Below are 23,702 nucleotides of genomic sequence, written 5' to 3'. Positions count from 1 at the left end.
ATTTTGTTTTATTCCAAAATTATTATCCACAAACTGAAAATGTTTTAGATTATCACCTGTAATTTCATTCCGTTCTAGGTTGGTTGAATTCACATTTCCAAGTATTTCATCTGAGGAAGAATCATTAGTCAAATGCAGATTTCTTATAACATCATCAATTGTTTGTTCTACAGAATGAGCAGCAGTAAACTGAGATGTACTAGGAGTGAAAACTTCAGTATTACCAGTTATAGATAATTTTATTCTCTTTCTAGCAATGAGAGAATCAGAATCTGAAGACACAGAACTAAGATCACTTCTGTTGTAACTTTCCGACAAATATTCGTATGGTTCATCATCAGATAGAACTTCATTTATCAAGGCTTCTAAATGACGTTGCTCTTTTTCGTAGTCTCCCATATTAGGGCAATTTATAACAATATTTATCACTATAACAAATTTATTCCACTGGACAAAACAATGAACGCATATAACTGTTCGTAAGCGTCATAGATATGCAAGTTTGACCTTGTGTGAAGTGCGAATCACGTGTGCACCGCTCGGCCAAGTAAGTAAAAAATTTCTTCTCAGGCTGCACAGTGCACATGTGATTCGCACTTAACAAATCTATTTAGCTGCATGAAATAGATAAAAAATCATAAAATATGATTATTTTATGCTACTTTCAGCAAATTGTAAAACAAAAAGAAGTTGGCCTGGGGATCACAAAATTTTTTAATGTTACGGCGGTCAACGTGTTAACCCATTTTTGTATCCTAGTTCTCACCAATTTCTCCAGTACTTTAACACAGATAGGCCTATAATTTCTAGCTGCAGCCTTATCACCACCTTAATGCAGTGAAACATTTACCTTTTTTCCACTCTCTTGGAAACTATGCTGTTGTAAAACTCTTATTAAATAGCATGCCAATTCCCTGGAACATTTTCTTAGGACAGATGGTGATATGTCATCAAATCCTATTACTTTATTGACATCAAGCTTATTTATTTTCTCATACAGCTCCTGCTCACTCACAATTGAGTCATCATCTCCTATGTCCTCTTCACTTGAGTTTGTCATAATTTTACCCTGATGAGAATGAAACATGCAGCATTTATTTCTGTCCCACTTAACACCACATTCCATGCTATAGCTCCAAGCTGTCTCCTAAGTTTTTCATAATCACCAGTCTTATAATTAATTCCATATATATACACAGTGGTATCTCACTAACCCAAACAAATAAAAACCGTGATCGTTCGGATTATCAAATTTTTCCCCAAGAGACAACAATAACTAGACAAAAATAATCAGATTCTAATGGTACATCAATTTAATTCTGTAACTAAATGAAGTAACTGATAGACAAAAAAAGCTGCTGTTGTAATGTAAAACTTAAAAAATAATACAATACACAAGTTTATTTCAGTAAAATATTTAGTTTGTATGTACCTGTGTTGTTGAGGATTCTGATTTAATAAAATTGCATAGTTCAGTACATAACTTAATTTGCATAAAAAATATCACTTTCTTGTACACAAAAAAAGAAGTTTTTTTTATTTCTTTGTAAAAATGTCACTGATTTTCTTTTGCTTCTTGGAAACTAAATTTTTTTTTTGAATGCTGCTTCTCGGAGCTGCATTAGCAATAAAATTTTGTGGAATGGCGTGTCATTCTACTTAGTTTTAATAGGTGTACAGAATGGCGTGCCATTCTGTACATGTATTAAAACTGTCAACTGCCTCTTCGTGTTTTACTTTTTTTCCTTCGAGTTCTTTATCGTCATCACTGTCTTCTATTCATTCTGTAGTGTCATATTTATAATTTCAGCATCTGATTTGATTTCGAATTCACTTTTGGTTCTACCTGTAATCCATTCCGTGACATCTGTTTGTTTAATTTCAACATCTGGATTTATATTTTTAACCAAATTATGCAAGGTTTGAATTTCCTTTTTTGTGTATCACCATAGTTATCTTGGTAAATTCTAGAAGGCCACAGTTTTTTCCTTGACGCTCGAATTGCTTCAGGTTTGACGGCTTCCCAAGCAGTAGCAACTGAGGATGCTACATTCTTCAAACTTATATTTTTTATTGATGTGGTAAAGTCATAATTTTTGGAAATTACATTTAAAAGCAGTTTGGATTACTGGAGAGTTCGGACTAAAGAGGTTCGGATTAGCGAGATACCACTGTATATATATCCTTTCCTCACAGAAGTTTTCATATGGCTAGCCAAAATCCAGGTGATTACTTCATGATCACTCTCACTAATTAGAGGGAAGTGTGAAACCCCCACCCACAATTGCATCCTTTGATGAAATAATCAGATCTAAAACTCTCAATCCTCATGTGCCCTCCTTTACACACTGTCTAGGATAGTCGTCTCTCAAAAACTCAAGAAATTCATTTTCTTTATTCCTAAATGCTATTTCTTCATTCCAATCTATACTGTCATAATTAAAATGACCCATAACAATCACCCTTCCCTTGTTCACTAACTAAAGTTGCTTATATTTACCCTCCACATTCTCTGGCCTATAGTAGCATGATTTCTTCTCTCTCAATCCTCCTACACCACACTCATGGTACTAAATGTGTGGGTTAAAAAAAACAAAAAGAAATTCAAATTGCAAAATACACTATAGCAAATATTGCTATAAAAAAAGTATGCTGAAGGAAATTCACTATAACAAACTATTCACTATAATAAATTGAACCTGTGGTTGTTATGTGTCTGCTCTATTGTCAGAATCGACTATATTTAAATAACTGAAATTTAAAAAGAAATATGCATTTTGCTGAATTAACTAACTTACCTACGATCAACATCCAAGTAGAGTTTTTCTGCTTCATCAAACTGTTTGAAATAAGCAGCTACTTCTGCTTTTCTCATGGTCTCATTCTTAATGAATTATCAAAAATAATTAAGAAAGATCAGAAGAATAAATCTTATTGAAAACTCCTATAACTAAAGATTAGATATGAAAAAATTTTATATGATCAAAATTGAATAAAGAATTAGAATATGAAAAAGTAGTGTGTGTACTAAAACTAAATGGAATATAAAGTGCATTATATGCTGCTTTATGCAGAACAAGGATAATGCATGAAAACATTTTGGAGTTATTTTTTTTATTTTATTTTATTTTTTTGTAGTAATGGTATGAGAGATATTGGATTTTACCTGCCTATATAAGTTGCTTCTAAATATCATATATGTCTCATAAAATTAACTATCTAAATGGCTAAAATCTTTTATATTTGTTACCATCATCATCATTAAAAAAAATTCCTGATATCTATTCTCAAAGGGGGGGGGGTACAACATACTATGACAGTACCACATATTAGGTTTACATAATTACTGGCTACCTATCAATAATTTTCTTCATCATCTGTAGTATATCAGATCTCCAATATTGTCAGATATTACATTTTGGACTTTTAAGAAATTATTAACAGCAGCAATGCATCTAGAATCTGGTCTTCCTCAGAGGGCTTTTCCTAGCCAAATGACCTGTTTTATTAACTTTTCCTTCCCTATTCTACTGACACATTTTTTTTTGAATGCTAATAATATCAAGTTTTTTCCTAATATCCTCATTTTAATGTCCTAATATCCTTGTGCGATAAAGGTAGGACTAAATAATGCATGAACACAAGTTTAAGAAAAAAAATCCAAACGGCAGTTTTTTTTGTAAGACAGATATATTTACCAAGTTTACCCATTATTTTGTCCTAAAACTCCATATTAGTCCATTGCTTGACTGCTGTCTTATATGCTGTTAGTTTAGTGCTTTAGCTAATTTTTCTCTTATTTCATACAAATTTACTAAATGGCTTCCAATTATATTTGCTTTGATAATTCTATTGTCTATTTCCATATTAACCCAGCCATGCTTAGTGAAAACTTGACATGGTGGTCCCAAGCCCGGATAAATGGGGAGGGTTAAGTGCAGGGCTAGCAACCTAGTCTCAGGAAAAAAATCTTTGCTATGCAAATTGAAACCTCCCAAAATGTGATACCAGATGAAGAAAATAGAACACACGAACATGAGGCACCTCTGTGAAAGCCCTTCTGGGGAAGCAGAGGTGCGGAAGAAAGTGACAGACACCTTACCAAAAGACAAGCTTAGACCGGGATGTTGGAATGTTGGAAAGTTGGAACCATGTTCGAAACTGGGAAGACATACCAAGTCTCAAGAGTTCTAGAAAAATACAGACTAGAAATAATGGGATTAAGCGAAACGAGATGGAGATGGATAGGAACTGGAAAAATCAAATTAAATCTCTGGTCACTACTTAATTTACTCTGAGAACCAAAATACGAATGACCACACAAAGGGAGCTGCACTAATGATGACAAAGTACGCGTGCACTAATGGAGTGGAACCCAATATCCGAAATAATACTAAACACTAGATTTAAAGCCAGCAAGCAGAACATCACAATAACTGCTATATATGCACCAACAAATGATGCAATCCAGGAAGAAAAGGATAATTTTTATAACATGCTACAGAGAAGTTAGAAACAACAAATAAAAAAGATATGCAACTTATAATTGGAGACTTTAATGCTAAGGTTGGAAATGATAATACTAATAAAGAACCTGTTATGGGAAAGTATGCAGAAGGAGAAATAAATGAAAATGGAGAGTAACTTATAGACTTTTGTATGTTCAATCAGCTTGTAATAGGAGGGAGTCTCTTCCAACATAAAAAGATACACAAGTGGACATGGATAGCACCAGAGAGAAAGACAAAGAACCAAATAGACCATGTACTTATATCAACGAATTGGAGGAAATCACTCCTGGATGGCAGAGTTAAAAGAGGAGCCGAGGCATATTCAGATCACTTTCTCCTAACAGCTGCCATGAAAGTAAAAACATTTAAAAATAAACAAACAATACACAATAGGAAGAGGTTTAGAATTGAAAAACTCAAAAACAAAGAGATCAGAAATAAATTTATAATAACTCTACAGGATAAATGAGATAAACTCGGAAAAAGAGAAGGAGATAACATAGAGGGAAAATGGATTAAGATTAAAGACATACTAATAAGCACATTAGAAAGATATTGGGATTTCAAACTAATACAGACAAGGAATGGATATCAGAAAACACCAAATTAAAAATAGAAGAGAGAGAGAGATAGAATAAAAGAGAAACTGTTACAAATTGGCAAAAATGTTGAACAAGAACAAGCAGAAGGATATAAAGCAATTAATATAGAAATAAAAAGAAGTGCAAGAAATGATAAAAGAAAATACATAGAAAATCTAGTACAAGAGGCAGAGGATGCCGCATATATAGATGATACCAGAAAGTTGTATGATATTACAAGGAAATTAAGTGGAAAAAGAAACATATGGATAGTTCCTATATAAAAAAGAAGGAAAACTATTATTAAATGGAAAAGAACAGATAAATAGATGGGTGGAATTCTTCTCAAAGAAATTTCAAGAAATGACTGATGGTGATCAGAGCCTAGAATTAAATAAACAAAATGCATCATTAAATATAAATTTTAACAAAATAAAAATAGAAATTACAAAAACAATAACTCATATCAAAACAGGTAAAGTATCGGGAGCAGACAACATACCATAAAAGCAAATCCAAAACTTATAGCAGAGATATTATATCCCTTACTAAATGAGATATGGTAGAAAGAAGAGCGGCCTAAGGAATATTGGATTACTGGTTAAATTACCCAAAAAAGGGAACCTATCTGAATGTAAAAATTGGAGAGATATAACGTTGCTGAGTGTTATAAGTAAAATACTAGCAAGGATAATACTAGAAAGAATTAAAATAGAAATAGAAAAACAACTAAGACCAAAACAGGCAGGATTTAGAGCCAATAAGTCATGCACCAACCACACTGCTACTTTACGAATTATCATAGAACAATCATTGGAATGGCAGGCAAGGTTATATTTAAATTTTATCGATTTTGAACAAGCTTTCGACAATATAAACAAATCTTCCCTATGGAAATTACTTAGAAATTATGGACTCCCAGAAAAAAGAATAAGAATAATTTAAAAAATGTATGAAGATTTTGAAATTAAAGTAATACATGGAAATCATTGAAAACAAAGACAGGAGTAAGACAAGGTTGTATACTCTCCCCTACTATGTTTTTAATTGTCGTAGATTGGGTGATGAGAAAAGTATCTCATGGAAATACAGGATTACAATGGTTACTTCAAAACCAACTCAACGATCTAGATTTTGCAGATAATATCTGCTTACTTTCACAGAAGCACCAACATATAGAACAAAAAACAACGACACTTGTAGAAACAGCCAAAAAAGTTGTCTTAGGATAAATAAAAATAAAACAAGGTTGATGAAAATAAATGCAAAGCAAAACAATAGAAGAAATACAGCTTAAAGAAGTAGAACAATTCAAATACCTTGGTTCAATAGTATCAATAAAAGGAGGAACTACTGAAGATATAAATAGAAGGAAACAGCTGGCTTATTCAACTTTCAAACAACTTAGAAATATTTGAAAAACAAGAATTTGTCTATAAAAACTAAAATGAGAATATTTAACTCAAATGTAAAGGCAATACTAATGCATGGATCAGAAACTTGGATGTTAAACAAAAAGATAGTTAACAGTCATAGGTCTTCCTAAACAAGTATTTAAGAATGATACTGGGAATATATTGGCCAAAACAAATATCAAATGAAGAACTATGCCAGAGAACAAACCAGAAACCCATGTTGCAACAGATACGTGAAAGGAAATGGAGATGGTTGGGGCATATGTTGGGGAAAGAAGATAATATAATAGTAAAAGCTAATAATAATGGCAAATACCGGTTGGACTTCTACTCAGGACATTAACTGGTTATTACTAACACCATGTTCCAACATAAAAATGTGCACAAATTCACATGGAGAGAAGAGATTAGGAATAAGAAAAGTCTCATTCACTTTGTTATTGTTGACAGTGATCTTTTCTCCCTGGTGCAGGACACCAGAGTGTACATAGGATTTGAAATTGGAAGTGATCACTATTTAGTCTTGAGCAGGATAAAATTGAATTTCATATTGAAAAGAATGACATGTAAGAAAGTTCTAAAGCGAATGAAAGTTGAGCAGCTCTCAGATGTGAACTGTAGACTAAAATACACAAAGATTATTGAAGAAAAAATGAAAGAGTTTGAGAACAGGAACCAAACCTTGGAGATTCAGTGCCAAGCCTTGAAGAAAACCCTGATTGATTCAGCTAGAGAGGCATGTGGTGAAGTTGTCTGCAAGGATTGAAAAATTAGAACTCCATGGTGGACACAGAAAGTTAAAGAGGCAGTGAAGGAAAAGAAGAAAGCATATCAAAAGTTCCTGGCAAATAAGACAGCTTTTGTCTCTGTATTCTCTAAGAGCACATGTACGAAAGCTAAACAGTGTGTAAAACTCGCTAAACAAAAGTCATGGGAGGACTTTAGCAAGAACATAGAAAATAAATATCAAGAAGGTGGCAAAATATTCTGGAGGTTGTTGAAGAAGCTTAGGAATGGAGAAAAGAGTGCTGTAAAAGGAGTTAGAGATGATAAAGGTGACATGAAAACTGCAGAAAAAGATATCCTTGAAGTATGGAGTAATTACTTCGAAAATTTGCTAAATGAAACAAGCAGTGATGACAGCACAGTGATAAAAAACACTGACCAGGCATGCAGTCAGGAATACATATCCATACTTGAAGTAGAAAAAGCCATCAAAAGCTTGAAATGTGGAAAGGCAGCAGGAGTAGATGATATTTGACCAGAAATGCTAAAGTATGGTGGTATAAAAGTCTTACAGTGGCTGCACTGCATAGTTCAGAAAGCCTGGACAGAGGGACGAATTCCCAATGATTGGAGTAGAGCTCTCATAGTATCTATATATAAAAAGGGAAACAAAACTGAATGTGGGAATTACAGAGGTATATCCCTATTGAGTGTTCCTGGTAAGATATATGCAAGTATACTTGAGAAACGGTTGAGAAGAATTGTGGAAGAAAAGCTTTGTGAAGAACAAGCTGGATTCAGGTCAAATAGAGGCTGTCAGGATCAGAATTTCGCTTTACGACAAATAGTGGGGAAATCATGGGAATATAACAAAGATCTGTATTTAAGTTTTGTCGATTTAGAAAAGGCATATGACAAGGTGCCAAGAGAGAAGCTATTCAATAAGCTACAGTTATATAGTGTCAGTGGGGCATTATATCAAGCAATACTTAGTCTTTATTTGAGTTGTAAGTCAGCAGTTAGAATTGAGTACAGGAAGATGGTTTAATGTTAAATCTGGTGTGGGACAAGGATGTACATTATCCCCTATGTTATTCATTATCTATATGGATCACATTATGAAGGAAAGTGGTATTAAATATGATATCAAAATTGGAGATGTTAATGTCAGCTCTTTGCTTTATGCAGACGATGTTATATTTCTAAATAAATCAGCTACAAGTCTGCAAGATTCTCAGACTAAACTGAATAACTGTTGTAATAGATATGGTATGAAGGTCAGCAATAAAAAGACAAAGACAATGAAAATAGGCAGAATCATTGAAAATGTCAACTGTGTTGTGAATGGAGAACCTGTGGAACAAGTAAAACATTTTAGTTACTTAGGCACGATTTTTAGTGAAGATGGTAAATTAAATATGGAAATAGACAACAGAATCAACAAAGCTGGTATGGTAGGAAGTCAATTGAATAAATTCATATGGAATAGGAGAGAAATTAGTCGAAACACTAAATTAGCTGTATACAAGACAGTGTTCAAACCAATTTTAATTTATGGATCTGAGAGCTGGGTCAGAAGTAAAACACTTGACCAAAGACTAGAGACCGCAGATATGAGAGATCTGAGAAAGATTAGAGGCATGAACAGATGGCATCAATGACAATATCATATTAAAAATGAGGATATTAGGAAAGAACTTGACATTGTCAGCATCCAGGAATGCATTAGCAGAGCTAATCTCAGGTGGTATGGTCACGTAAACAGAATGGACGAGGAAAGTTTAGCAAAACATGTGTTCTATGCCATGTTGGCAGGAAAACGACCGAGAGGAAGACCAAGATATAGGTGGATTGATACGGTACAAAGTGCCTTAGACAATAGAAATATAAGATCTGGTAATGCTGGAGTCTTGACAAGTAACAGACTGATTTGGAGGAAAATTGTAGAGAGGAAGTTAATAATGATGTAAATTTTTCATGTAGTACTATCACAACCTGTACATCCCTTGAGGGTACATGCCAGGAATTTGATGATGATGATGATTAACATACAGTTTAAACTTTCGTAGACAGGTTTATACATTGGTTATGCATTATTAAATCGCTTAAGGAATTCAAAATAAGAAATGATGGTACAACATGACAAAATTTCATGCCAGCTGGAGCGTCACCTGGTTAAACAAGACACCCATTGTTTTTGCCAGGGAACCAGGGTGAACAGCAAAAACTCAGCTACTGGAACAAATCTGAAAACACAAGCCAATTCAACATCACTAGAGTTAAAGATCGGTACTATCAACATAAGAAGCCTGAATGGCAAAGAAATGGAGCTAGCTGAGGAATTAGATAAGTACCAGATCAACTTAATAGGGGTGACTGAAACAAAAAAGACAAAAATTGGTGAGATCTTTCTGAGCAATAAATATAAAATGTTATATTCAGGCAATGACAATCAAAGAAAAGAACTTAGTATTCAACAGAAAATATGAGGCTAATCTTCTTGAATGGCAGTCAGTCTCAAGTAGTGTGTAATGTGAGCAAATATGAGAATGGGGAACTGGACAACGAGACTTATTTGTGCCTATGGTCCCACAGAAGGTTCTACTAAGGTAGAAGTGGAGGAATTTTTTGAGGCTTTAGAAAAAGCAACTGACACAATGAAAAAGGAAAATTTGGTGCTTGTTGGGGATCTAAATAGCAGAGTAGGAAATTATTGTGAGACATACAAAAATATTTTGGGAAAATTTGGAGAAAAGACCAAAACTAATAATAATGGCAAATATCTGTTGGATATCTGCTCAGGACATGGACTGGTTATTACTAACACCATGTTCGAACATAAAAATGTGCACAAATTCACATGGAGAGAAGAGGCAAGGAATAAGAAAAGTCTCGTTTACTATGTTATTGTTGATAGTGATGTTTTCTCCCTGGTGCAGGACACCAGAGTGTACAGAGGATTTGAAATTGGAAGTGATCACTATTTTGTCTTGAGCAGGATAAAATTGAATTTCATTTTGAAAAGAATATCATGTAAGAAACTTTTAAAGCAAACAAAAGTTGAGCAGCTCTCAGATGTGAACTATAGACTAAATTACACAAAGATTATTGAAGAAAAAATGAGAGAGTTTGAGAATAGGAATCAAACCTTGGAGATTCAGTGGCAAGCCTTGAAGAAAGCCCTGATTGATTCAGCTAGAGGGGCATGTGTGAAGTTGTCTGCAAGGATAGAAAAATTAGAACTCCATGGTGGACACAGGAAGTTAAAGTGGCAGTGAAGGAAAAGAAGAAAGCATATCAAAAGTTCCTGGCAAATAAGTCAGCTTTTGCTCTTAGAGAATACAGAGACAAATGCAAGAATGCTAAACACTGTGTAAAACTAGCTAAAGAAAAAACATGGGAGGACTTTGGTATGAGTCTTTGACACCACGAGGTCTTGGGTAATAATAATAATAGAACATAGAAAATAAATATCAAGAAGGTGGCAAGATATTCTGGAGGTTGTTAAAGAAGATCATAAGTGGAGGAAAGAGTGTTGTAAAAGGAATTAGAGATGATAAAGATGACATGAAAACTGGAGAAAAAGATATCCTTGAAGTATGGAGTAATTACTTAAAAAAATTGCTAAATGAAACAAACAGTGATGACAGCACAGTGGTAAAAAATACTGGCCAGTCATTCAGTCAGGAATACATATCCATACTTGAAGTAGAAAAAGAGCTATCAAAAGCGTGAAATGTGGAAATGCAGCAGGAGTACATGATATTCATCCAGAAGTGCTCAAGTATGGAGGTATAAAAGTCTTGTAGTGGCTGCACTGCATAATTCAGATGGTCTGGACAGAGGAACGAATTCCAGATGATTGGAGTAGAGCTCTCATAGTGCCCATATATAAAAAGGGAAATAAAACTGAATGTGAGAAGTACAGAGGTATTTCCCTACTGACTGTTCCTGGCAAGATCTATGCAAGTATACTTGAGAAACAATTTAGAAGAATTGTGGAAGAAAAGCTTGGTGAAGAACAAGCTGGATTCAGGCCAAATAGAGGCTGTCAGGATCAGATCTTCACTTTATGACAAATAGTCAAGAAAGCATGGGAATATAACAAAGATCTGTATTTAAGTTTTGTCGATTTGGAAAAGGCATATGACAAGGTGCCAAGAGAGAAGCTATTCAATACTTTTCCATTATTCTTTTCCATAACCATATAACTGTATATGGTTATGTTATAACCATATAGCTACAGTTATGCCCTATTGACATTGATATAATGTCAATGGGACATTATATCAAGCAATACTTAGTCTTTATTTGAGTTGTAAGTCAGCAGTTAGAATTGAAGGTAGTACAGGAAGATGGTTTAATGTTAAATCTGGTGTGGGACAGGGATGTAGATCATCCCCTCTGTTATTCATTATCTATATGGTTCACATTATGAAGGGAAGCGGTATTAAACATGATATCAAAATTGGAGATGTTAATGTCAGCTCTTTGCTTTATGCAGATGATGTTATACTTCTAAATAAATCCGCTACAAGTCTGCATGATTCTCTGACTAAATTGAATAATTGTTGTAATAGATATGGTATGAAGGTCAGCAATAAAAAGACAAAGACAATGAAAATAGGCAGAATCATTGAAAATGTCAACTGTGTTGCGAATGGAGACCCTATGGAACAAGTAAAACATTTCAGCTACTTAGGCACGATTTTTAGTGAAGATGGTAAATTAAATATAGAAATAGACAACAGTATCAGCAAAGCTGGTATGATGGGAAGTCAACTGAATAAATTCATATGGAATAAGAGAGAAATTAGTCAGAACACCTGTTTTGCAAAACAACCCAGAGGAAGACCAAGATATAGGTGGATTGATACGGTACAAAGTGCCTTAGACGATAGAAATATAAGATCTGATAATGTTGGAGTCTTGACAAGTAACAGACTGATTTGGTGGAAAATTGTAGATAGGAAGTTAGTAATGATGTAATTTTTTTCATGTATTACTATCATATCCTGTACACCCCTTGAGGGTACATGGCAGGAATCTGGTGATGATAAAACAGGCTCTAGATTGGAACCCATAGGTTAAAAGAAGACAAGGAAGGCCAAGAGAAACATCGAAAAGAACAATACTGAAAGAAATAACAAATATTAATAAAAACTGGAACCAAATAAAAGCAGAAGCAAAAAACAGAGTCCGATGGAAAATGGTGGTGGAAGACCTATGCTCCCTGGTGGAGTGAAGAAGATTTAGTAAGTATTTCCATATTTAGGTTGCTATATTCACTAAAAACTGTTCTTACATCGATAAAATGTTTTACTTATTCTATAGATTCTCCATTCAGAATGCAGATGAAGTTTTACTTGTTTCTGCCTATTTTCATAGTTTTGGTCTTTTACTGCTAAATTTCATACCTTTATTTGTTACAGCTGTTATTCAGTTAGTTAAAGAATTCGCGTACACAAGGACATACTTATGCTTTTCCCAAGATGAGCAGGGCCAGTGGTGCTAGAGTGCTCTGAGGCTCTTCCCTCATTGTTTGGGATCCTTAAAATATTATTGACTAAAATACTAGAGCTTTGTGCACCTGTGCATAAGTATGGCCCTGGGCATACAACATCATCAGCATAATATAATGCATTAAGAATGAGAGGTATTCTAAAATATTATTCACTGTGTTCTGATATCAGATTTAAAGACACTTTCTTTCATAAAGCCTCCCATACACATGATGAATAAGAGTGGGAACAGAGTGACCTCTTGTCTCACACTTAATTTTACATTAATCCATCCTCCTATACTTTCTTTGATTCTAATTGCTGACTTACAATTTAAACATAGCCTATGTATAATGTTCCATTCATCCCAGAGAACTCTAGCATTCTGAATAGGATTTCTCTTTGCATCATGTCATTATGCTTTTTACAGAGCTACTAAACTAAAATACAGCTCCTCTGGTAAAATCCCCACACTTTCTTAATCATTTGCTGTAAAGCAAAAATTTGATTTTCATACTCTCTATTTGGCTTGAACTCTGCTTGTTCTTCTCCAAGTTTCTTTTCCACAATTTTTCTTAGCCTCTTCTCAAGTATGCTTGCATTAATCATAATAGAAAAAATCTGCAATTCTCACATTCTGTTTTATTTCCTTTTTTATGGCGGGAAATATGAGAACTTTACTCCAATCATCTAAAATTAGACAGCCTGACCAGGCCTTCTGAATTATGTTGCACAAACTTTTATACTTCCATATTTGAGCATTTCTGGTTGGATGTCATCTACTTCAGCTGCCTTGCCAGGCTTTTGATAGCTTTTTCTACAAGTAATGATATACATACTACTGTAGTATGCATTCCTCTTGAATATTTTCTACCACTGTTCTGTCACTGTTTGTTTCATTCAACTGTTTTTCAAAGTAATTCTAGAATTCCAGATATTCTAGAATATCTTTAGTTTCATTATCACCTTTATCATCTCTGATTCCCTTTACTGTACTCTTTCTTCTATTTCTAATCTTTTTCAATAGCCTTCAGAATATTCTTACTTGTCTTCCTATGCTTTTAGCTACTTTTACACATAGCTTGGCTCTAACATTTTTCTCTGTATTCTCTTAGGGCATCTGCTAACTTATTTACTATGAACTTTCATTATGCTTTCTTCTTTTCCATGACTAATTCTTTAACTTCTGTCCACCATGTAGTTCTTATTTTTCTAATCTTGCAGACAGCTTCACCACATGCCTTCCTAGCTGAATCAATCAATGTTTTCTTCAGTTCGCCACTGAGATATCAAAGTTTAGTTCTTTTTGAGCTGTACCATTTTTTCTTGAATAATGTTTATATGTATCTGCTAACAGACTAAAAAGAACAATGTCAAAAAGAGTGCCTTATTGACTGTGTTCTTTTCAATATGATATTCATTTTAATCCTACTTAAAACTAAGTGATGTTCACTTCCAATTTCAAATCCATCGTGTGCACTTGTATCCTGAAATGGTATGAAGATGTCATTATCAACAATACCACAGTCTTTTCTTATTTCTTGTGTCTTCTCATCATGTGAATTTGTGCATATATTTATGTTGGAACTTGGTGTTAGAAATGAGTAGTCTGTGTCCTGAACAATAATCCAGCCGGTTAATTTCTTTCCCAAAACACTTCTATATGCCTAGGATTAATTTCCTACTCTGCTGTTTAGATTTCTAACAAGGACCAGTTTTTCTGTCTTCTTTATTTCAGCTGCCTTTTCTAATGACTTGAAAAATTCCCCCACTTTTTACTTACGAGAATCTTTAGTGAAACCAAAGGCACAAATAAGTTTCATTGTCCAATTCCTCATTTTGAAGTTTGTCTGCCTAACTCTACTTGAAGCTGTCTTCCAATCAAGTTCATCTTCATGTTTGTTGTTGGGTGCTACTCCTTCCTTGATCATTATTGTCCAAATATAAGATCCCATATTTATTATTTAGTATGATCTCACCTGTTTTAGTCTTTATTGTCTCAGTAACACTAATTATGTTCACATGGTACTTTTCTAGTTCTGCCAGTTTGATTTCCTTTCCACTGATACTCTATGTTGATGGTGTCTATCTTCAAATCTGCTGATATTCTCCTGTTTAAGATATATTTAGAATTGAATGGGAAAATAAACAGGAATACATACTTAATGTAATAACTATTAGTGATTTAAAATATGCAGATGATGTGTTCTAATAGCAAAATCACAACAGAACTTAGAGAATTTTTTTTTTAAAAAAAGAAAGCAGTCAGTAAATCTATAAATTTACCTTAATGAACAACACGCTCAATAAGTAAAGAATTTTAATTATTTATGAACAGAGCTAGACAGTAAACTTGGTGGTTGTCATTCTTACTGTCATATCATAGACTGGCATGGTTGAACTGGATTGGTTAAAATTACAGATGAAGCAACTAAGGTTAAGAAGCCAATATATTATGTCTGTAAAATGTGTATGTTCTTGATTCGCCTGTGCTTTGCAGGATGAAAGACCAGAGTTTGACTATGACGAGCACATCAAAACAAATGAACTTGTGAAGGAGTACTGTATATTCCTTTATTTACCAAGTTTCCATTTCTATGGTTTATTATGTTTAGAATAGATTTATTATAACAATCAAAGGTTTAAATGTGATAAAGTATGTTTTTAAGGATGAAAAAGGTCATATTCCATGACTCTGGGAATAGATTAGCATGCAATCTAATCCATACAGCAATTTATCTGCACAATAACTGCTAGTATAGAATAAATTGTTATGTGGGAATGTAGGGTATATTGCAATTAAATTTCATCAAAAAAGATAATTGAAAAAAATATCATCATCATCATCAAATTCCTGCCATGCACCCTCAAGGGGTGTACAGGATATGATAGTACTACATGAAAAAAATTACATTATTATTAATTTCCTATCTACAATTTTCTTCCAAATCAGTCTTTTACTTGTCAAGACTCCAACATTATCAGATCTTATATTTCTATCGTCTAAAGCACTTTGTACCGTATCAATCCACTTATATCTTGGTCTTCCTATGGGTCGTTTTGCTGCCAACCTGGCAGAGAACACTTGTTTTGCTAATCTTTCTTCTCCAATTCTGTTTAAGTGACCATACCACCTGAGATTAGCTCTGCTAACGCATTCCTGGATGCTGACAATGTTAAGTATTTTCCTAACATCCTCGTTTTTAATATGATATTGCCATTGATGCCATCTGTTCACACCTATAATCTTTCTCAGGACTCTCATATCTGTGGTCTCTAGTCTTTGGTCAAGTGTTTTACTTCTGACCCAGCTCTCAGATCCATAAGTTAAAACTGGTTTGAACACTGTCTTGTATACAGCTAATTTAGTGTTCCGACTAATTTCTCTCTTATTCCATATGAATTTATTCAATTGACTTCCCACCATACCAGCTTTGCTGATTCTGTTGTCTATTTCTATATTTAATTTACCATCTTCAGTAAAAATCGTGCCTAAATAGCTGAAATGTTTTACTTGTTCCACAGGTTCTCCATTCACAACACAGTTGACATTTTCAATGATTCTGCCTATTTTCATTGTCTTTGTCTTTTTATTGCTGACCTTCATACCATATCTATTACAACAGCTATTCAATTTAGTCAGAGAATCTTGCAGACTTGTAGCAGATTTATTTAGAAGTATAACATCATCCGCATAAAGCAAAGAGCTGACATTAACATCTCCAATTTTGATATCATGTTTAATACCACTTTCCTTCATAATGTGATCCATATAGATAATGAATAACAGAGGGGATAATGTACATCCTTGTCTCACACCAGATTTAACATTAAACCATCTTCCTATACTTCCTTCAATTCTAACTGCTGACTTACAACTCAAATAAAGACTAAGTATTGCTTGATATAATGCCCTATTGACACCAGATAACTGCAGAGTATTGAATAACTTCTCTCTTGGCACCTTGTCATATGCCTTTTCCAAATCGACAAAACTTAAATACAGATCTTTGTTATATTCCCACGCTTTCTCGACTATTTGTCGTAAAGTGAAGATCTGATCCTGACAGCATCTATTCGGCCTGAATCCAGCTTGTTCTTCACCAAGCTTTTCTTCCACAATTCTTCTCAACCGTTTCTCAAGTATACTTGCATAGATCTTGCCAGGAACACTCAGTAGGGAAATACCTCTGTAATTCTCACATGCAGTTTTATTTCCCTTTTTATATATGGGTACTATGAGAGCTCTACTCCAATCATCGGGAATTCGTCCCTCTGTCCAGGCTTTCTGAACTATGCAGTGCAGCCACTGTAAGACTCTTATACCACCATACTTCATCATTTCTGGTCGAATATCATCTACTCCTGCTGCCTTTCCGCATTTCAAGCCTTTGATGGCTTTTTCTACTTCAAGTATGGATATGTATTCCTGATTGCATGCCTGGTCAGTGTTTTTTACCACTGTGCTGTCATCACTGCTTGTTTCATTTAGCAGTTTTTCAAAGTAATTACTCCATACTTCAAGGATATCTTTTTCTCCCGTTTTCATGTCACCTTTATCATCTCTAATTCCTTTTACAGCACTCTTTCCTCCATTCTTAAGCTTCTTCAACAACCTCCAGAATATTTTGCCACCTTCTTGATATTTATTTTCTATATTCTTGACAAAGTCCTCCCATGACTTTTGTTTAGCTAGTTTTACACAGTGTTTAGCATTCTTGCATTTGTCTCTATATTCTCTAAGAGCACAAGCTGACTTATTTGACAGGAACTTTTGGTATGCTTTCTTCTTTTCCTTCACTGCCTCTTTAACTTCCTGTGTCCACAAGGGAGTTCTGATTTTTTTATCCTTACAGACAACCTCACCACATGCCTCTCTGGCAGAATCAGTCAATGTTTTCTTCAGAGTTTGCCACTGAATCTCCAAGGTTTGATTCCTGTTCTCAAACTCTTTCATTTTTTCTTCAATAATCTTTGTGTATTTTAGTCTACAGTTCACATCTGAGAGCTACTCAACTTTTATTCGCTTTAAAACTTTCTTACATGTTATTCTTTTCAATATGAAATTCAATTTTATCCTGCTCAAGACTAAATAGTGATCACTTCCAATTTCAAATCCTCTATACACTCTGGTGTCCTGCACCAAGGAGAAAACATCACTATCAACAATAACATAGTCAATAAGACTTTTCTTATTCCTAGTCTCTTCTCTCCATGTGAATTTGTGCACATTTTTATGTTGGAACATGGTGTTAGTAATAACCACTCCATGTCCAGAGCAGAAATCCAACAGATATTTGCCATTTAAGGTATACATTTTTGGTCGTTTTTATAGATAGAAATACACTTTTATTAATACAGACCAGTATTTTACAAATAAACATTTATTAAAACCTACCAGTTTCGCCAGCAAACTGTCTGGCTTTTTCAAGGTATTACGGAGATATGAAAGTAAATGCAAATTAAAAGGAACATAAAAAACGTTGTAAACCAAACTAGTATCTATGGTTACACGTTTTGCGTGACAGAGATGGCTTATTGTTCTTATTCATTATCACGCATGCGCGTTCGTTGTAGACTTGCAATGTGATTACTGGCCAGCTGCAGTTCAGATTGACTGAGAGAGAGGATCAAGTTTTTCCACGAACTGTTGAGAATTATACCCTGATTTCTGTTGAGGTTTCCGCCGGTTATTAGTACTATTGTGGCTTCCTTAAAAACACGATGCCTGTAGTCGTCATCGAGATATGGCACAGAGCTGTTTTGCCAATCTATCGTGTGGTTAGACGTGCAGAAATGATGTGCTAAGCTGGAAGAAATGCTTCTGTTGTGGTTTACGTCACCAACATGTTCTTTTTGTCTAATTTCTAAACTTCGTGAAGTTTGTCCAATGTAGGCAAGACCACAGGAGCAGGGAATGTAATATACTCCTGGATATTTGTAGAAAGGAACTTTATCTTTTGGAGATCCTAAAACTTGTCTGATGTTGGTGGTTGGTTTGAAGACCACTCTGATGTTGTTGGCTCTTAGTGAAAGAGCCAACAATGCTCTTTACAGAAAGCCCACAGATACTGGAAGATATCTTCACTATACTTCAAACCATCACAAGTCACACAAACTGAGTATTATCCACATGTTGAAACATAGAGCCAAAAAGTTTATATCAGAAGAGGAGGATACACAGAATGAACTCTCACTAATAGCCAACACATTATCACAAAATGGATACCCTCAAAACATCATCAAAAAATATCTATACAATGACAACCCCAGACAAGAAGAATCCCACCGTCAGCATGTTTCTACTGTAGTGATACCTTTCATCAAGTCAATTTCTTATCAAATAGCAAGAATACTAAGAGCCAACAACATCAGAGTGGTCTTCAAACCAACCACCAACATCAGACAAGTTTTAGGATCTCCAAAAGATAAAGTTCCTTTCTACAAATATCCAGGAGTATATTACATTCCCTGCTCCTGTGGTCTTGCCTACATTGGACAAACTTCACGAAGTTTAGAAATTAGACAAAAAGAACATGTTGGTGACGTAAACCACAACAGAAGCATTTCTTCCGGCTTAGCACATCATTTCTGCACGTCTAACCACACGATAGATTGGCAAAACAGCTCCATGCCATATCTCGATGACGACTACAGGCATCGTGTTTTTAAGGAAGCCACAATAGTACTAATAACCGGCGGAAACCTCAACAGAAATCAGGGTATAATTCTCAACAGTTCGTGGAAAAACTTGATCCTCTCTCTCAGTCAATCTGAACTGCAGCTGGCCAGTAATCACATTGCAAGTCTACAACAAACGCGCATGCGTGATAATGAATAAGAACAATAAGCCATCTCTGTCACGCAAAACGTGTAACCATAGATACTAGTTTGGTTTACAACGTTTTTTATGTTCCTTTTAATTTGCATTTACTTTCATATCTCCGTAATACCTTGAAAAAGCCAGACAGTTTGCTGGCGAAACTGGTAGGTTTTAATAAATGTTTATTTGTAAAATACTGGTCTGTATTAATAAAAGTGTATTTCTAGATATTTGCCATTATTATTAGCTTTGCTCTTTTCTCCAAATTTTCCCAAAATATTTTTGTATGTCTCACAATCATTTCCTACTCTGCTATTTAGATCCCCAACAATGACCAACTTTTCATTTTTCATTGTGTCAGTTGCTTTTTCTAAAGCCTCAAAAAATTCCTCCACTTCTACCTTAGTAGAACCTTCTATGGGACCATAGGCACAAATAAGTCTCATTGTCCAGTTCCCCATTCTCATATTTGCCCACATTACTCTACTTGAGACTGACTGCCATTCAAGAAGATTAGCCTCGTATTTTGTGTTGAATACTATGGCTACTCCTTCTTTTCCTTGATTGTCATTGCCTGAATATAACATTTTGTATTTATTGCTCAGAAAGATCTCACCAGTTTTGGTCTTTTTTGTTTCAGTCACCCCTATTATGTCCATCTGGTACTTATCCAATTCCTCAGCTAGCTCCATTTCTTTACCATTCAGGCTTCTTACGTTGATAGTACCAATCTTTAACTCTGGTGATGTTGAGTTGGTGTGTGCTTTCAGATTTGTTCCAGTAGCTGACATTTCGCTGTTCGCCCTGGTTCCCTGGCGAAAACAACGGGGGCCTTGTTTAACCGGGGGACGCCCCAGCCGGCATGAAATTTTGTCATGTTGTACCATCATTCTATATTTTGATTTAACCAATAAGAATACAATTTGGTCGGCTAAATCCCAAATTGCCAGCCCATCCTCGTCCATTCAGTATCTAAGTAGATACCCAACAGGGTGCACCACAAGAAGGTGAGGATTGGACATTAGGTCAGAAGCCCTGGTCGGTTCTCCGCATTCCATTAAAGGCTATGTGGAGGTCTCCTCTCAGTTATACAGCTTTGACCCTTTTTGGCCTTATTCAATGTGTTAAAAACTGCACAAATGAAATTCTATCTAGGCTTATTATATACATATAGTTTTATGCTGCTAAATTTTACATACCTGAAGTCCAGCAACTTTTTTAACAAATTGAATTCCTTGGTAATCTTTGCATCTAACAAAAGCTGCTTCTGCAGTCTGAAAGTCCATTTTGTGTATTGCTGCTTCAGCCAGTAATCTCCTGTTTGGTGGTAATCAATATTTAATATTAATACAATAAAGTAGTAAAATCTTCCTATTAGCACAACAGTATATGAAAAAGAATTTTCCCTTCCCTTCTGACATCTAGCCCATTTAGATATCAGGACAAATTTTGTTGGTACAGTATGGAGCTGAAAAATATTAATGAAGTGAAGCATATGTATTGTCATACTGCTCTTAATACATGTGAAGTATATGTTTTATTATAAATGTTCACAATATGCACCATCATCTAAGATATTTTTCATATTAGCTAGATACGAGATACAATGAGATAGATTATCAAGTACTCTCTGGATGAAAATGTATCATACGAAGGTAACATATATCAGATATGTTGTCTTTCAGCTGAACAATGTCATTAGGTAGTGAGCTGCAGTGCACATGTTCCTCTTAAGATAAGGTATTGTGGAAAGTGTTGCCTGTGGAGTTGAAACATTTCTCCTAGTAGTACAAGTTGCAGAACCTCCTTCTTTCCAAAACTATGTTGTTCACCTAATGACAAATTTCAAGCTTACAAAATTGTCTCAGATCTCAAACATACAGAACAGTTTCCTGCATGTATCATTGCTGATGCCACATGACATACCTCCCATACTTATCCTCAATAAAACAGTCTAATGAGGTCATGATCTGAAATGGAACACCTCCTACTGTAAACAAAATGTACAATCACCTCATCTAATAACCAAAAATCAAGGCACTATCTCATTTGCTTGTTTATGTACCCTGACAACATTCATCCAAAAATATATATTGCAGGGAAAATTTTGATTTTTGTAAACAATGGCAATAATGTGGCAAAACATCTCTGTAACATATTTCAGTAACTAATGACTAACTTGCAGACAATTTGAAAATGCTCTTAACCTCATGAAACACTTTTAAAAAGATATTCTCTTCATAGTATGTTGTTTTAGTATATGCAACTGGCTTTATCTCAGAACTGCAAAATTTTGCCTAACACCTGAAACACAGGTGTGTTGTTTGAAGAGGCACCTGTTTCCTTCTGAAACCTTTGTGCTGCAATAGAAGTGACAGAATCTTCACAACCAACAGAATTTTTTTGTGCACTACTGATATGTTGCATAAACTACATCACACTAAATCTCCATCATGTCTGCTGACAGAATGAAGATTTGGCCTAGGCCATGGGAAATCACTTGTCTCCCCATGATGAAAAGAAACATGAATAACTGCAAATTCTATTCCATTAGCTCTCTTCATGGATGTTCTAAGAAATTGGTGCAAAAAAATACTATTCTCAATACCACTCTGATATGCACTATAGATAGGTGTCTAATGACAAGATGGAGATTTATGATGCAGATGGATATTTAAGAGCCTCCATAGCTTGGTCAGTATAGACAAAGCCCTTTGGTTGGAAAGACCTGGGTTCAATTCCCATAAAATTCTATTCCATTAGCTCTCTTCATGGATGTTCTAAGAAATTGGTGCAAAAAAATACTATTCTCAATACCATTCTGATATGCACTATAGATAGGTGTCTGATGACACGATGGAGATTTATGATGCAGATGGATATTTAAGAGCCTCCATAGACAAAGCCCTTTGGTTGGAAAGACCTAGGTTCAATTCCTGTCAGTGACATAAAGAAACTTTATCTGATCTCTTTCAACTAAAGGTGAGTTAGGCCGGTCTCATACAGAGGTAAGGGATTTTTTCACCCAGAAATTTGGGTTTTTTCGTCCCCAAGAACAGGCAAACCGGCACCGTCAACACACATGAATTACAGTCATGAATACATCCCAGCCATATGCCAGTCCCGAGCCTGGATAAAACTGCAGGGGGAAGCAATGGTGAACTACCCTGTAAAAATCTCAACAGGAATACTTTGTGGGCAATGCCTACAAAGTCACCTATGGTTGGAAAAGACTGAAAAGGAAAAATCAAATCAGATCAGATGGATATTTATTATGATGCATGATAGAGACTTACGATGCTCATAAATGTGCATCATAAATTTCCATCATGTCATTGGACATCCTTACTAGTCTTGACATCATTTCACTTTGAATGTCAATGAAGTTCTGAACCTCATCAAAGACCTTTGCCTTCCTAATATCATAAGGCTTTCACTTCTACATTGCTTTAACAAACAATGCCTATTACTTTAAATGAATGAACAACTCTTCACACACCTTTTCGACCTAGGCCATGGGAAGTCACTAGTCTCTCCCATGTGCTGATCTCTTCATGGAAGATTTGGAAAAAAGGTTTCTAGTATCAGCCAATCCAAAACCCTTGATCTGGTGGAGATACATCAACAACATCTTCATTATTTGGAGACATAGCATTACTGAGTAAATTAGTTTACCTTGCTCAATTCATTCCACCAGAAAATAAAAATTCACACTGGAAATTGAAAATGAAGGCTGAATACCTTTTTTGAATATTTTCATCTGCAAGCCATCTCATACTAGACAATACTTCCATCATCTCTGCAGTATCCCTCACAAAAAATGGAAGTTGTTCATACTCAAAAAATTATGAAAATTAAAATGAATAACTGTAACTTCTATTCCAGCAACTTACTTTAAATAGATATCCTAGGAAATTGGTGCAAAAAGCATTACTCTCCAAAAAAATTACTATTCTCTGCAATCAAATTCTGATATGCACTATAGAGACTCAGTTTCAGTCCCTTATATTGGGAAGCTTTCAAGCAAAAGCACTAATCTTCAAAAATCTCATATCAGAGTGACATACAAACCTATTCTAATCATATATGAAGCCTCCTCTGCATTCCCAAAGACAACTCCTACTACAAACATCCTTACAGTGGGG

General features: G+C 34.8%; 1 protein-coding gene across 1 annotated transcript in view; it reads right to left on the bottom strand.

Annotated features, from left to right (window-relative positions):
- Oseg4 (intraflagellar transport protein Oseg4) overlaps positions 1-23,702 on the bottom strand; it is a 377,419-nt gene that overhangs the window by 131,375 nt on the left and 222,342 nt on the right. Inside the window, exons 22-23 of the mRNA XM_090392828.1 lie at positions 20,757-20,874; positions 2,799-2,884 (exon numbers count right to left, since the gene is read on the bottom strand). Coding sequence (XP_090248954.1) covers positions 2,799-2,884; positions 20,757-20,874 — 204 coding nt within the window. The remainder of the gene's footprint in view (positions 1-2,798; positions 2,885-20,756; positions 20,875-23,702) is intronic.

Source organism: Typopeltis vanoorti, chromosome 5, assembly GCF_054136105.1.
Source record: "Typopeltis vanoorti isolate ZY-2024b chromosome 5, IOZ_Tvanoo_1.0, whole genome shotgun sequence".
NCBI classification, from domain to species: Eukaryota; Metazoa; Arthropoda; class Arachnida; order Uropygi; family Thelyphonidae; genus Typopeltis; species Typopeltis vanoorti.
Note: the sequence above shows the minus strand (reverse complement) of the source record. Positions and strands in the feature narration are given on the sequence as shown.